Source organism: Chiloscyllium plagiosum, unplaced genomic scaffold, assembly GCF_037043375.1.
Source record: "Chiloscyllium plagiosum isolate Xiang-an unplaced genomic scaffold, Cpla_swu_hap1 HiC_scaffold_20, whole genome shotgun sequence".
Lineage (NCBI taxonomy): Eukaryota > Metazoa > Chordata > Chondrichthyes > Orectolobiformes > Hemiscylliidae > Chiloscyllium > Chiloscyllium plagiosum.
In genome coordinates this window covers 20,102,554-20,115,891 of record NW_028270158.1, presented here as the reverse complement: position 1 = coordinate 20,115,891, position 13,338 = coordinate 20,102,554, and the positions used below count along the sequence as shown (strand labels likewise).

General features: G+C 40.5%; 1 protein-coding gene across 3 annotated transcripts in view; it reads right to left on the bottom strand.

Moving 5' to 3' along the window:
- card11 (caspase recruitment domain family, member 11) overlaps positions 1 to 13,338 on the bottom strand; it is a 278,081-nt gene that overhangs the window by 81,872 nt on the left and 182,871 nt on the right. For all 3 annotated transcript variants that reach the window (XM_087997712.1, XM_043711897.2, XM_043711898.2), the window contains 2 exons: positions 11,168 to 11,369; positions 2,569 to 2,695 (listed from right to left, as the gene is read on the bottom strand). In XM_087997712.1, the coding sequence (XP_087853838.1) occupies positions 2,569 to 2,695; positions 11,168 to 11,369 (329 nt within the window). The remainder of the gene's footprint in view (positions 1 to 2,568; positions 2,696 to 11,167; positions 11,370 to 13,338) is intronic.

Sequence of the window (13,338 nt, the reverse complement as noted above, 5' to 3'; positions counted from 1 at the left end):
CTGAAAAGAAAACAGTGCATTCAATTCCTAGTTTGTAGGGCAGCTTGTTTTCCCTGCAGAAAGCCTGACCACAATTCACCTTTGAGAAACATTTTCATGCTTCAGTGTACATTATCAAATTCAATATACAGCCTTTAATAAGGATTTTCACACCTTAACCTGCAACTAAAACTTCATTCATTGTGGTTTGCAGGTTAATAAATTTAAAATTGTATCTACACTTGAGTGCACAGGCAAAACTTGCTGTAGCATTTTCACAACACTCATGAATAAAAATTTATTTTTCTTCCTCAGGCTCAAAGCTCACAAATAATAAAGAACAAGTGCTCAGTGAAAAGCATGTCAAGCCAGAACCTTCGAAGCTGATCAAAATTGGCTGCCAAGAGAATTTATAACTGCATACAGAGAATTTCAACGTGAGCCCTATCTATTTAGTCTGTGGGATTCTCTTACCTTATGGTGGCCATTTATATAGTATCCTTGTTCACATTTGATGCTGGCCGTTTATTCCAGATAGATTGTTTTTCAAAAATGACATTACCCTGGCTGCCTCTGTGGGATTTCTAGCACAACCAGGAGTCTAAAACAATGTATTATGTTCCATTATTCATGTGACATCTACAGGATATGCTACTTAGTTGGGAATGACACTGATGAACAGAATCTAAGAGGAGTAGGCTTAGCTCCTTGAAACAAAAACGTTCAACAATATCTCTAGTAGATAGCATCACTGTTGACTATTTGGGTTGAATTTCAAATCCACAATCAGGTGTTTGAGGATCATGTGAAATGTTAAAATTCATGAAATCGGAAATGAGAACGTGACCTCCTTTGGGCTCATCTACTCACTTTCAGATAATCTTAGAAGTTAGATGTTTTTTGACTGCAGTAATTGATCATAGGGCTTGATCCTAGGAAGATACATTGACTATTGATCAGGATTGAGATCTATTAGAGCACCTTTTTTCCTTTTTCATACGGAAAAGTGCTACTTATGCATTCAAACCATGAAAAAGAGTGCTTGGGAACCCGTCTGTATTGATCTGAAATGATTTAGGAATCTACAGTGCTTAAACTTTGTGAAATATAATGGCTAACTACTTTCACTTGGGCAAATAAGACTTGTGTTCTTTGAATTCATTGAGTAACATACCGTCTGCTGCAGTGTAGGGAAAAAAAATGTTCTTTCATTTATAAAGACTGTTGTCTGAACTGTAATGGTTTGTTTTACAGCTGAAACTGTTATGAATTATGTGCACAGATTGATTGACAGTTTAAGCTATTAAGATTATCTACCTTTTATGCAATTTATGAATAGATGCTTTATTTTTCAATTTAATGACCACTTGAGGGGATTTAGCTCTCTTTCAAAAGTGTGTTTTTTTCTCTCTGCAGTATAAATGGCAGTGTGTTTGAGTGACAGCTTTAGAAGATTGATAGATACTTTTTTTAATGGATAATTTCAAAGATCATCAATATTCCATTGTCTTGAGGCATATCCACTGTGGCCAATGATGACAATGGAGCATACAGAGATGGCATAGAGGTGTAAATGGGTACAGGGGATATGAAGGGAATGAAGAATACATAGCATATGAGGGTGCATGGGGGAGCATGGATAGGTCATGGCGTTTGATTGGACATAGCGGATACAGAAGAAATGAGGTGAAAATGGGAGGATGAACTATCACAAGAATAATGTGAAGAATTCCTGAGAATCAAGGGGCCAACTAATCAGCCCACCTTGGAAGCCACATTCACTGTCTCAGACCTGCCTGGGGGGAAGACAGCTCTAAATCTTGGCCAGATGTGTCTCTAGGAGATGGAACTGTTCCTAGGAACTAGGAGATGGGGAATGATTGGTTTGGGTTGATGCAGTCATGAACTGCATTAACTGTCACGTTTCCTGAGCCTGAGATGTGAATCCAGATCCTGCTCTTTCAGATTTCAGAATATTAGCTCAACAGCATTCTTCCACAAAAAATTCATTCAAGATTAAAAACTGAGTCTTGATGCCACTGCTTTCTGGCTTCTTTACTCTATTTTTTGGAAAGATCAATGTCTAGCCTAGAAAGGCAGCAGGGTTATGTTCAAACTTCAATCTCACGCTCAATTATGGACTGAAATATTTTGTTGCACCTGTCCATTCAGAAAAATACAGAGTATTTAGATATTAGGATGTTTACAAAATATGAAGTCTCAGTGTGTTCCAAACTGTATTTGAAATTGAAACTTGTTAGGTACAGGTAAATTGTGGTAAAACATTTTTTTTTATTGAGCTATGGACACCAACTCAAGAGATTTGAGATGCATTTTTATCAGCCCCTTCATGGACAATTAAGATTTATTGGAGAAAAAAAACTCTCCCTGTTTTGTGTTAAATTCTACTTGAGCAAACAAGTTTAATGGTATTGCATATTAAATAAACTGCCCGTGTGTAACAATGAAATTTTAAAAGAGAGCTGTAAGATAGCTGCTGTTTCTCTTATCTTTCTATTTCTGATTCTGAAACCTGATTAATTGGCCCATCAATTCCTACAGCCTAGCAACTAACTGCTCTTATCTTACCGTCAAAGTTTGCTTTAAAGTGGAGTGTCACTGGTCCATTGCAGCGTTGTAATGTCCAATGTGCTTCTTCTTTAGTAGATGTTTCCAAGGCAACACTTTGAGCTTCTCCCCTGATGCATCCTTCTAGCTTCAAAGAGAAGGAAAGATTTTATGTTAGCGCATATGAAAAAAAAATCGCCCACATCATTAAAACTCATTGTTCTTTGCACTCAGTACCACATTTAAAATTCAGGCCAGATGGAGGAGATAGATGTAATTTTTTTGATGGCTACTTAAGGTTTTAAATGAAATAAGTTTGTACACTATTTATTATCTCTGGCTCCCCAAGCTCCTGCTATCTATATGTTCAGGTAGTTGGGGAAACAAATTGATATCTTACTTAACAAGTATCTTTTGATTTTAGTCTTGAAAGCTCTCATGTCCCAACACTGCCTTACAGAGGACAGAGTTCCAAATCTCTACTTTTTGTTTAAATATGAAAAAGTGCTTCCTGATTTCTCTCCAAATAGCCTGCCTCAATTTTTTGACACGATAGCGCCTCCTTGATTCCCCCAACAAATGAACTAATTTCTCCATATTTGACCTTGTGAATCCTTTTAACGTTTCAATTAACTTAATCACGTCATCCTACAATCTTTTATATCCAAGGAAATACAAGTCAAGTTTATGAAGCCTGTCCACTGTATTAGTGCAGTGTACAATAGTAAATGAGGTTACAAGTTATGCTGAAAAGAAGCACAATTTCGGTCAAAAGATAATCCAGGTCAATAATTCAGTTGATCCATTATGCTTGATCCTTTTCCAAGCGAAAACAAGCAGCTCACAACATAAAATGACAGCTAATGGTACAAACTGGAACTTATAAAATATTAATTGGATTCTTTTTAACTACAAACCAGCTCTGAAATCTTCTTTCCCAAGGCTTTGACAGTAATTGTGCATATTTATGTCTCTCAATCCTCATACTGGATAGACTCCAGGGCATGATGTTTAAATTTGTAGTGGAAGCCATTCTATAGACGCTAGAGACCCTCTGAGTCAGGTGTGCACACCCTCTTTTGGCACAGCCCAACCTGTACCTCCTGCTGGGACTGTGCTCACTTGGGTGCGCCATTCGTTCACTGAAGGCTTCTCAACTGGAGAGATCATGATCTCAAACAGCGTAGTGGTTGATCAGACACACAGTTAAAAAATTTAGACAAAGCCCATCTTCACCCAAAGTATTTGTTTTCTAGTGAGTGACTAACAAGAGGGATCAAATACTGGTATCATTTAGAAGGGAATGGGAAATCTGAGGGAAAATTCAGATCAGGAAATGGCAGGCAGAAACTTAACGAGTGACTCTGCAGGACAGAGGAAACAGGTTAAAAAGTTTCCAGTGCAGAAAACTGGCAGCATTAGAAAGGAGTAAACACAAGGAGTATAGTGAATAAAGCTGACAGCATAGATAGATGTGTGGCAACGTGTATTATTGATATAATGAAAACTTGATTTAAAGATATTATGATTTATAATGGAAGCTGTGGCCAAGCACTTAAGACTGTAATGTTTGAACTTGCAGCATTATTTCTTTATTTTCTACTTAAATCTAAGAAGATCTGTAACTTGTAAATTTAGTTCATATGTTTTACACTATACTCTACTTACTGCAACATTTAACTTTTAACTTCTTTCTTCCTTTCTACTTTGTTCTTAAGATTCTGTACTTAGGTACTTGTCCCTAAAATGCTGCCTTGTGTGGCGACATTATTCACCTTTCACTGTACTCCTGTACTCAAGTACACGTGACAATAAAATCAAAAATCAAGGAAGGGAAAGGATGGTTGCTCAACATTCCTGGATATAGAGTTTTCAGGCAAAATAGAGAAGGGACTATAAAAAGGTAGGGGTATAGTATTATTGGTTAAAGTGACAACTACAGCAGGGATGATATATTAAATGAAGAATCAAATAACATTATATGACCTGAGAAACAAAAAAACAAGGGGCACCCATTTTGCTAGGTATGTACGATAAAGTTTCCAATCAGTGGGAAAGAGTTGTAGGAGCAAATATGTAGGCAAATTTCTGAGGAAAACAAAACAGGGAAAATAGTTGAGGACTTCGACTACCTAAGTATCAACTGAGATAGAAACAGAATGAAAGGCACAAAGGGCACAAAACTTGAACTGCATTTAAAATAAACCCAATGATCGAGGGTAGATTCATAAATTTAGTCTCAGGAAGTGAAATTCGGCAGATGGATGAAGTAGTAGAGAGTCACCATTTGAAGATGTTGATCATAACAAAGTTTGATTTAGCAGCATTATTGAAAGGGACAACGTTGGAACAGGAATAAATGTTCTAAATTTGCGGAAGGCAAATGTAAACTTGAGAGATAATCTGGCAGAACTGAATTCATTGAAGACTCATAGAATCCCTACAGTGTGGAAAAAGGCTTTTCAGCCCAACAAGTCCACACCAACCCTCCAAAGAGTAACCCACCCAGAACCATTCCCCTACTCTATTATCCTATATTTACCCCTGACTAATGCATCCTGAACACTATGAGCAATTTCGCATGGTCAATTCACCTAACCTGGACATCTTTGGATTGTGGGAGGAAACCAGAGCACCCGGAGGAAACCCACGTAGACATGGGGAGAATGTACAAACTCCACACAGTCACCTGAGGCTGGAATCAAACCCAGGTCCCTCACACTGTGAGGCAGCAGTGCTAACCACTGAGCCACCGTGCTGCCCTGAATTTGTCACAGTTACTTGAAGAAAAGTCTATGGTAAATCAGTGGAAGGCAATGGTGATGTTATGTATTATGGTTGGCCTATGTTATGTTGGGACAATGTCCATTTAAGAGGTGAGTTACCTGTCACTAGCAAGTCATCAGCCTGTACTCATAGGCTTGTTCAGACTAGTGTTAAACGTTACATGGTGCACAGCTTCAGAATAAATCCTCCCTGTTAGATTACACAAACAACAAATTTGTATGTTCTTGTATTTTGACTGGAGCTTAGTAACTGCCCAGTACAGAATAAGTGGTACTGCCAAATCTAGAATACCCTGGTTATACAGAGGCAGATATAAAGTAGAAAAACAGCATTTATGACAATCTCAAAGTAGTAATATTTTAGGAGGTTTGGAGAAATCTAGAAAGCACAGAGGTGAAGCGAAAAGGAAATTAGGAAAGCAAGAGAGATTGGGGAAAAAAAATAATGGCCCATATAATTAAGAAAAATCCAAAAATGTTTTATAAGTACATTGAGACTAAGTGGATGATTAATGAAATGGTTGGACCTATCAGAAATATACATGGTACGCATGGTAACTTATGCATGGATGAAGATGATGTGGACTGGATTTTGGGGTGGCACGGTGGCTCAGTGGTTAGCACTACTGCCTCACAGTACCAAGGACATGGGTTTGATTCAAGCCTTGGGCGACTGTCTGTGTAGAGTTTGCACGTTCTCCCTCTTCTGCGTGAGTTTCCTCAGAGTGCTCCGGTTTCCTCCCATGGTCCAAAGATGTGCAGGTTAGGAGAATTTGCCATGCTAAATTGTCCATAGTGTTCAGGGATGTGTGTGTTAGGTGCATTAGTCACGGGAAATGTAGGGTAGTGAGTAGGATACTCTTTGAAGGGGCGTGTGGACTTGTCGGGCTGAAGGGCCTGTATCCACTTTGTAGGAATTCTAATCAAATTTCTATGTTGTCTCTGTCTTCACAAAGGAGGGGGATGACACAGACATTCTAATTAAGGAGAAATAAAATAAGTTACATGAGAAGGCAAGTACCTCCTTGAAATCATCAGAGCTGGATGGATTTTATTCTAGACTGCTAAAGGAAGGCCAGGAGGAAATAGCAGATGATCTGAGGAACATTTTCCAATCCTCACTAGATACAGGCAAGGTACATGAGGACTGGAGGTCAGTCAACAGCGTGCCCTTATTCAAAATAGGAAAGCCAAATAATTATAGGCTGGTCAGCCTGTTCATGGTGGTGGGCAAATTATTGGAATCAATATTGACTGATAGGATTGTTTCTTGGAAAGGGACTGATTAATCAGGGATAGTCAGCTTGGTTTTGTTAAGGCAAGGTCATGTTTCACTAACAATTGAATTCTTTGGAGAAAGTAACAACGAGGATTTATGCGCATAGTGCAGTTGATGTGTTTACATGGATTTTAATAAGGCATTTGACAGGGTACAGTTTTGGCTCCCTTGTTGATTCTGGTATACGTTAATGATTTAGACTTAAACTTGGGAGTCTTGATTGAGAAATTTACAGACAATACAAAAATGGTCCAGGTAGTTAATAGTGGAGAGGAAGGCTGTGCACTGCAGCAAAATATTACTGCTTTGGTTGAGTAAGAGAAAGACGCAACTGGAATTCAATCCAAAGAATTGCAGTTATTCAATTGGGGAGGGCAAACAAAACAAGGGAGTACACAACATACAGAAAATATAGAAGAAATGAGAACCCCTTGAAATGCATGTGCACAAGTCCCTGAAGATGGCACGACAGGTAGATAAGGTGGTTAAAAAAAGCCATATGGGATGCTTTCCTTCTTTGGGTGAAGTATTGGGTTCTTTGGGTGAAGTATTGGATATAAGAGCAGAGATGTAATGGTGGAATTCTAAAAGACATTGATCAGGTCACAGCTGGAATTTTCTGGTCACCATATTACAGGAAGGACACAAGTACAATAGAGGAGATTTACAAGAACGATGCCAGCGCTTGAAAATTACTGCAATGAGGAAAACTTACATAGGTCAGGGTTGACGTCCTCTCAGCAGAGGAGGCTAAGGAGTGAATTAATTGAGATGTAAAAAAATTATGAAGTGCTCAGATAGACTGGAAAACTGCACGTGCTTCCCCTCACAGAGTGGTCAGTTACGGGGATGGGAGGACACAGACAACGTAACTGGTAGAAGGATTAGAGAGGACGCGAGAAAAAGTCTTTTCATCCAGAACAGGGTAAAAGTTTTTATCCAGATTCACTGCCCAATTTGGTGGTTAAGACAGAAACCCTCAATTCATTTAAAAGGGATTTTGATCTTAAGTACTGTAACCTGGAAGGCTATGACCAAGTGCAACAAGTTGGGATTAGAAAGGGTGGCTCGTTTACTCAGCTGGATAGATGCAATGGGCTGAATGGCCTCTTCCTGTGCTGTAACATTGCTACGGATCTAAGCCCTCTCTCTTCCCTGGTGTTCTCATTATGCAGTGCCTGTATGAAGCCAGTGATGATCCAAACAGTCAGCTGCAACAGCTTTTTCTGTTGAATGCAGTTCGCTGCAAAGAAGAACAGGCTACCTTTGACAGGAACAGATTGTCTGAACTATGTGGCCTCTATATATGCTGCTTGGCTCCCTTATGAATGTTCAGGCAGCCATCAGCCCTCAGGCTCCACCAGTTATAACCCTACAATTCGGTAAATGAGAAGGCAGCATCAAGTTTATGCACAGCCTCTCTCAAAGGTAGTAGGCATGGACAGGTCATGAACTGTATACCCTGCACCAGAAAATGGACCAGAATCAATTTTTAGCCTACCTCAAAAGAAAATCTGACAGCATTAGCTGTACTTCATTTGAGCGGGGTCACAGAATCACACAGCACAGAAACAGACCCTTTGGTCCAACTCGCCCAAGCCAATCAGAAATCTCAACCTGAGCTAGTTCCATTTTTGAGTATTTGGACCATTTCCCTCTAAATCCTTCCTATTCATGTACCTATCCAAATACTTTCTAAATATGGTAATTGTACCACCCTCCACCACTTCCTCTGCCAGCTTGTTTCATGTCCGCACTACTCTGTAAAAAGTTACCCCTCAGATCCCTTTTAAATGTTTTCCCCCTTCACCATAAACTACATCCTCTAGTTTTGAACTTCTCCTACCCCGTGAAAATGACCTTGCCTATTTCCCCTATCCGTGCCCCTTATGATTTTATAAACCTCGATAAAGTCACTCCTCAGCCTCCGATGCTAGAGAGAAAATAGCCCTAGTTTATTCAGCCTCTTCTAATAGCTCAAACCCTCCAGTACTGGCAACATCCTTGGAAATCCTTTCTGCACTCTATCAAGTAAAACAACATTCTTCCTATAGAAGGGTGACCAGAATTGAACACAGTTAAAAATCACACAACACCAGGTTATAGTCCAACAGGTTTAATTAGAAGCACTAGCTTTCGGAGTGTTGCTCCTTCATCAGGTGGTTGTGGAATTCACAATTGTAAGAAACGGTGGCTTAACAAATGTCCTGCACAGCCACAACATGACCTCCGAAATCCTATACTCAATGCTTTGACCAATGAAGGCAAACACCTTCTTCACCAACGTCTGCAAAGACAATGTGATCTACTAGTGCCATGGCATAAGTAATTAGGGGCGTTTGCAATAATATCCCTTGGGGGTCTTTTGTCCCTCAAGACTAGCAAGTTGGATGTTAAGTCTGCTTTGAAATGGAAGTTTAATTCCACAGAATAGATTTTCAGCCATAGAATTTAAAAGAAGCATATCGCCTTTCCTGTCTTATAAGCTGTCACTCAAGATTAAGGCCACTTTATAAATTCCTAAATGATTAGGGACATTCGTTAAAGGTTAATTCCCTTATAATTAATAATTTTAAAGTGAGCTGCAGATAAGTGTTCATGTTATAGAACACCATCGCTGAAATACAAATGTTTACACTGAAAGAAGGACTTTAGATATCTAATTGGGATGCTCAGAATTTTAAAGGTGGGGATGTAATAAACACAATGGCCATGACTGACCTAATCACAAACTCTGTAATAATACAGTCTCAACCTAAGAAAGAAGAAAATCAACAAACTGATGAATGTCATATCCTTTACAGGGAAACAGGGAGTCCAAAATTAGGAGCGAGAAATAGAAAAGAGTAATAAACAATCTCTATGAAATTCAGGAGAAAACACATTATCCAGAACCCTGTCATAATGTGAAACTTATTATCACATGGATTGATTGAGACAAGTAGCACAAATGTAAATAGTTGAAGTTAGATAAACATCGAGGAAGGAACTAGTAGATAAAGGTGAAGTGGGATAGGAAGTGGCTTGTACAGAGCATAAAATCTGGGGTGGGACAGTTGGGCTGATGACTTTTTTTTGTAGTACATGCTATTCTATGTAAGTTGGTGGACATGAAGCTGTTTACTTATGAATGCAGTGAATAAAGATACTGTTGGCAGATTGATGGCAAGCTGGATCGGCAATAGCATTGCACGAGTACGAGTGATAAAACACAGGCTAATATTTTAAGAAGTCCAGGACCTAACCAGTAGGTCTTCCTGCCATATACATTTCCTTTGTACAACTAAAAAGAGGACAAATTATTGAAATGAACTAGATTGGCTATTTCATAGTCCCATTTTTCAATGCACTGGGATAATAATATAGAATCATTTCCCTGTTATTTATCTATAGCTGGGAAAATTTATCTTTTCAAGAATAAATTAATTTCCATTTTGATATTGTTGTATCTGCTTTCACCTTTTCTGCAACACATTCCAGGTTGCAGTATGAAAGAAATTCTTCTCATTTCTCCCTGCATTTCTTTTGCTATAGTGAAGAAACAATAATGGGCTAGACACGATATCAAAAACTGAATAAAAGTTCAAATTGAATGGACTTTTCTGTGAGGCTTGCAAGGATATTGCATTGAAATGTCTTCCTTATCACGTAAATAAAAATCTTCATTTGCTTAGTATCTTTCACATCCTTACAATGTCCCCAAGCCATTTCTGTATTTTTAAAATCTTGTGTCTGTTGTTTGCCTCAGTTGGTGTACAACACGATCACATAAATAGAGCAGTGATATATTGTTGCTTGAGGGTCGAATTTTGACTAGGTTATCCCAAAAACCACTTGCTCCTTTAAATACACAACAATACTCCTGTACTTGCACATTCAAAGGACAGCACTTTTTGCAATGCAGAATTCTTTAGCACTGTGCTGAAGTGTCAGCCAAGAACAGATACTCAAATTATTGGATGACAAAACTCAGACTCCGAGACAAATGTACTTACTACAAACCAAGTCTGGCACTTGCATGTTCTAATATGGACAGAGTTTGAACATCTTTTAGGCAATAGGATCTGATGATTTAAGTTTGTTCCAAAATCGGAATTGTATCTGGATAAAAAAACCTCCAATGTTTATTATACAAATCGCAGCATTGTCAGTTTTCTTGTCATATAATTGACTTGTTTCAATTTACATTTGCTTGTAAAATGGTCAGCGATTTGTATCTGTTACCAGGCTGTTTACAATCAATCCCACATCATCATGTATCTATCAATAAGGATGCAATAGCATGAGAATAACCACTTGCACTTTGTCAGAGATCTCAGATTGCTTCTTGGGGTTTTCAATCAGGCAGACACTTGATTATCTATATAGTTTTCAAAAATGCACTCACAATTTCCATTTTGGACAGACACAGTTAATGTTCCCAATATTGACACTGGTTCGAATTAGCATTTATATCAGTCAATTTCCTTTTCCTATAGCAGTTACTAGAACAACATTGAACAGCAATTATCAAATCTTGCTTTTTTCCTAGATGGCTCAGCATGACGAATCTTACCAAAATCAGTTGGTGTCCTTCCTTCAGCCCTGCCTTCTCGGCAGCAGAACCAGACTGAACTGATTGAATGAAAAGGCCTCTTTCATTTCCACCGACGAGACAGACTTCGGTAACCAGGTTGTCCCCGTTGAGTGTTGTGTGCAGCATATGTTTCAAAGGGTTACTGATTTGGGTGGCAGAGGTTACAGATGGACGAAAAGGTCTAGACATAAAAATATTTTGAAAAAATCAGGGTGCTAATCATTTGTACCTCTTGGAGTGTTGCATAGCGGTCTTCATGATGGTGAGGGCTTTAGATCAAGTAGATAGAAAGAAATAGTTCCTACTGGCAAAATGGTCAAAAACTAGAGGACATTGACTAAAGGTATTTGGCAAAAGAAACAACAAAACACAACAAAAAACCTGTCTAGACAATGTGTAGTAAGGATCTAGTTTCACCATCTGACAGCATGGCAGAGACAGGTTTATTCACAGCTTTCAAAGGCATTTAACCAAGCATCTGAGAGAAAAAAATGTAACCTTACAGGGAAAGGTGTGGGAAAGTGTGGGAATGGAACCAGTTGAATTGTTCTTGTAAACAGGTCAAATGACCTCATTGTGAGCTGTAGGTAGAAACAAGGACTGCAGATGCTGGCCTATTACCTGCCCTTGATCTCTTCATTTCCAACTGCCGCCGAGACATTAACCGCCTCAACCGGTCTACCCCCCCATCCCCCACTCCAATCTCTCATCCTCATAATGAGCAGCCCTCCACTCCCTCCCTCACCATCAAACCAGCAGATAAAGGGGGTGCAGTGGTAGTTTGGCGCACTGACCTCTTCACCACGAAAGCCACACACCAACTCGAAGACCCCACCCCCCCATCACCAAACAGTCATCTCCCAGACCATACAGAACCTCATCACCTCAGGAGATCTCTCACCCACAGCTTCCAACCTCATAATCTGGGAACCCCACACCACCCGATTCTACCTCCTTCCCAAGATTCACAAGCCTGACCACCCCGGCTGACCCATTGTCTCAGCATGCTCCTGCCCCACCGCACTAATTTCTATCTACCTTGACACTGTCCTATCCCCCCTAGTCCAGGAACTCCCCACGTACGTTCGAGGCACCATCCACGCCCTCCACCTCCTCCAAGAGTTCCGTTTCCCTGGCCTCATCTTCACCATGGATATCCAATCCCTCTACACCTCCATCCACCATGACCAGGGCCTCCAAGCCCTCTGTTTCTTCCTCTTCTGCCATCCCCACAGTACCCTTCCACCGACACTCTCATTCGTTTGGTTGAACTTGTCCTCACCCTTAACAATTTCTCCTTCAAATCCTCCCACTTCCTCCAGACCAAAGGGGTAGCCATGGGCACCCGTATAGGCTCCAGCTATGCCTGTCTCTTTGTTGGCTACGTAGAACAGTCCATCTTCCGTAGTTACACTGGCACCACTCTCCACCTCTTCCTCCGCCACATTGATGACTGCATTGGCGCCACCTTGTGCTCCCGCGAGGAGGTTGAGCAATTCATCAACTTCACCAACACATTCCACTCCAACCTTAAATTCACCTGGACCATCTATGACACCTCCTTCCCCTTCCCGGACCTCGCCATCTCCATTAATGACGACCGACTTGCCACTGACATTTTTTACAAACCCACCGACTCCTTCAGCTACCTGGATTATACCTCTTCCCACCCTACCTCCTACAAAAATGCCATCCCATATTCCCAATTCCTCTGCCTCTGCGTATCTGCTCCCAGGAGTATTAGTTCCACCACAGAACACACCAGATGGCCTCCTTCTTTAGAGACCACAATTTCCCTTCCCACGTGGTTAAAGATGCCCTCCAACGCATCTCATCCACATCCCGCACCTCCGCCCTCAAACCCCACCCCTCCAACCGTAGAAAGACAGAACCCCCCTGGTGCTCACCTTCCACCCTACCAACCTTCGCATAAACCACATTATCTGCCGACATTTCCGCCATCTCCAAACGGACCCCACCACCAGGGATATATTTCCCTCCCCATCCATTTCCGCTTTCCGCAAAGACCGTTCTCTCTGTGACTACCTGGTCAGGCCCACGCCCCCCAACAACCCACCCTCTCTTCCTGGCACCCTCCCCTGCCACTGCAGAAATTGCAAAACATGTGCCCACACCTCCTCCCTCACATC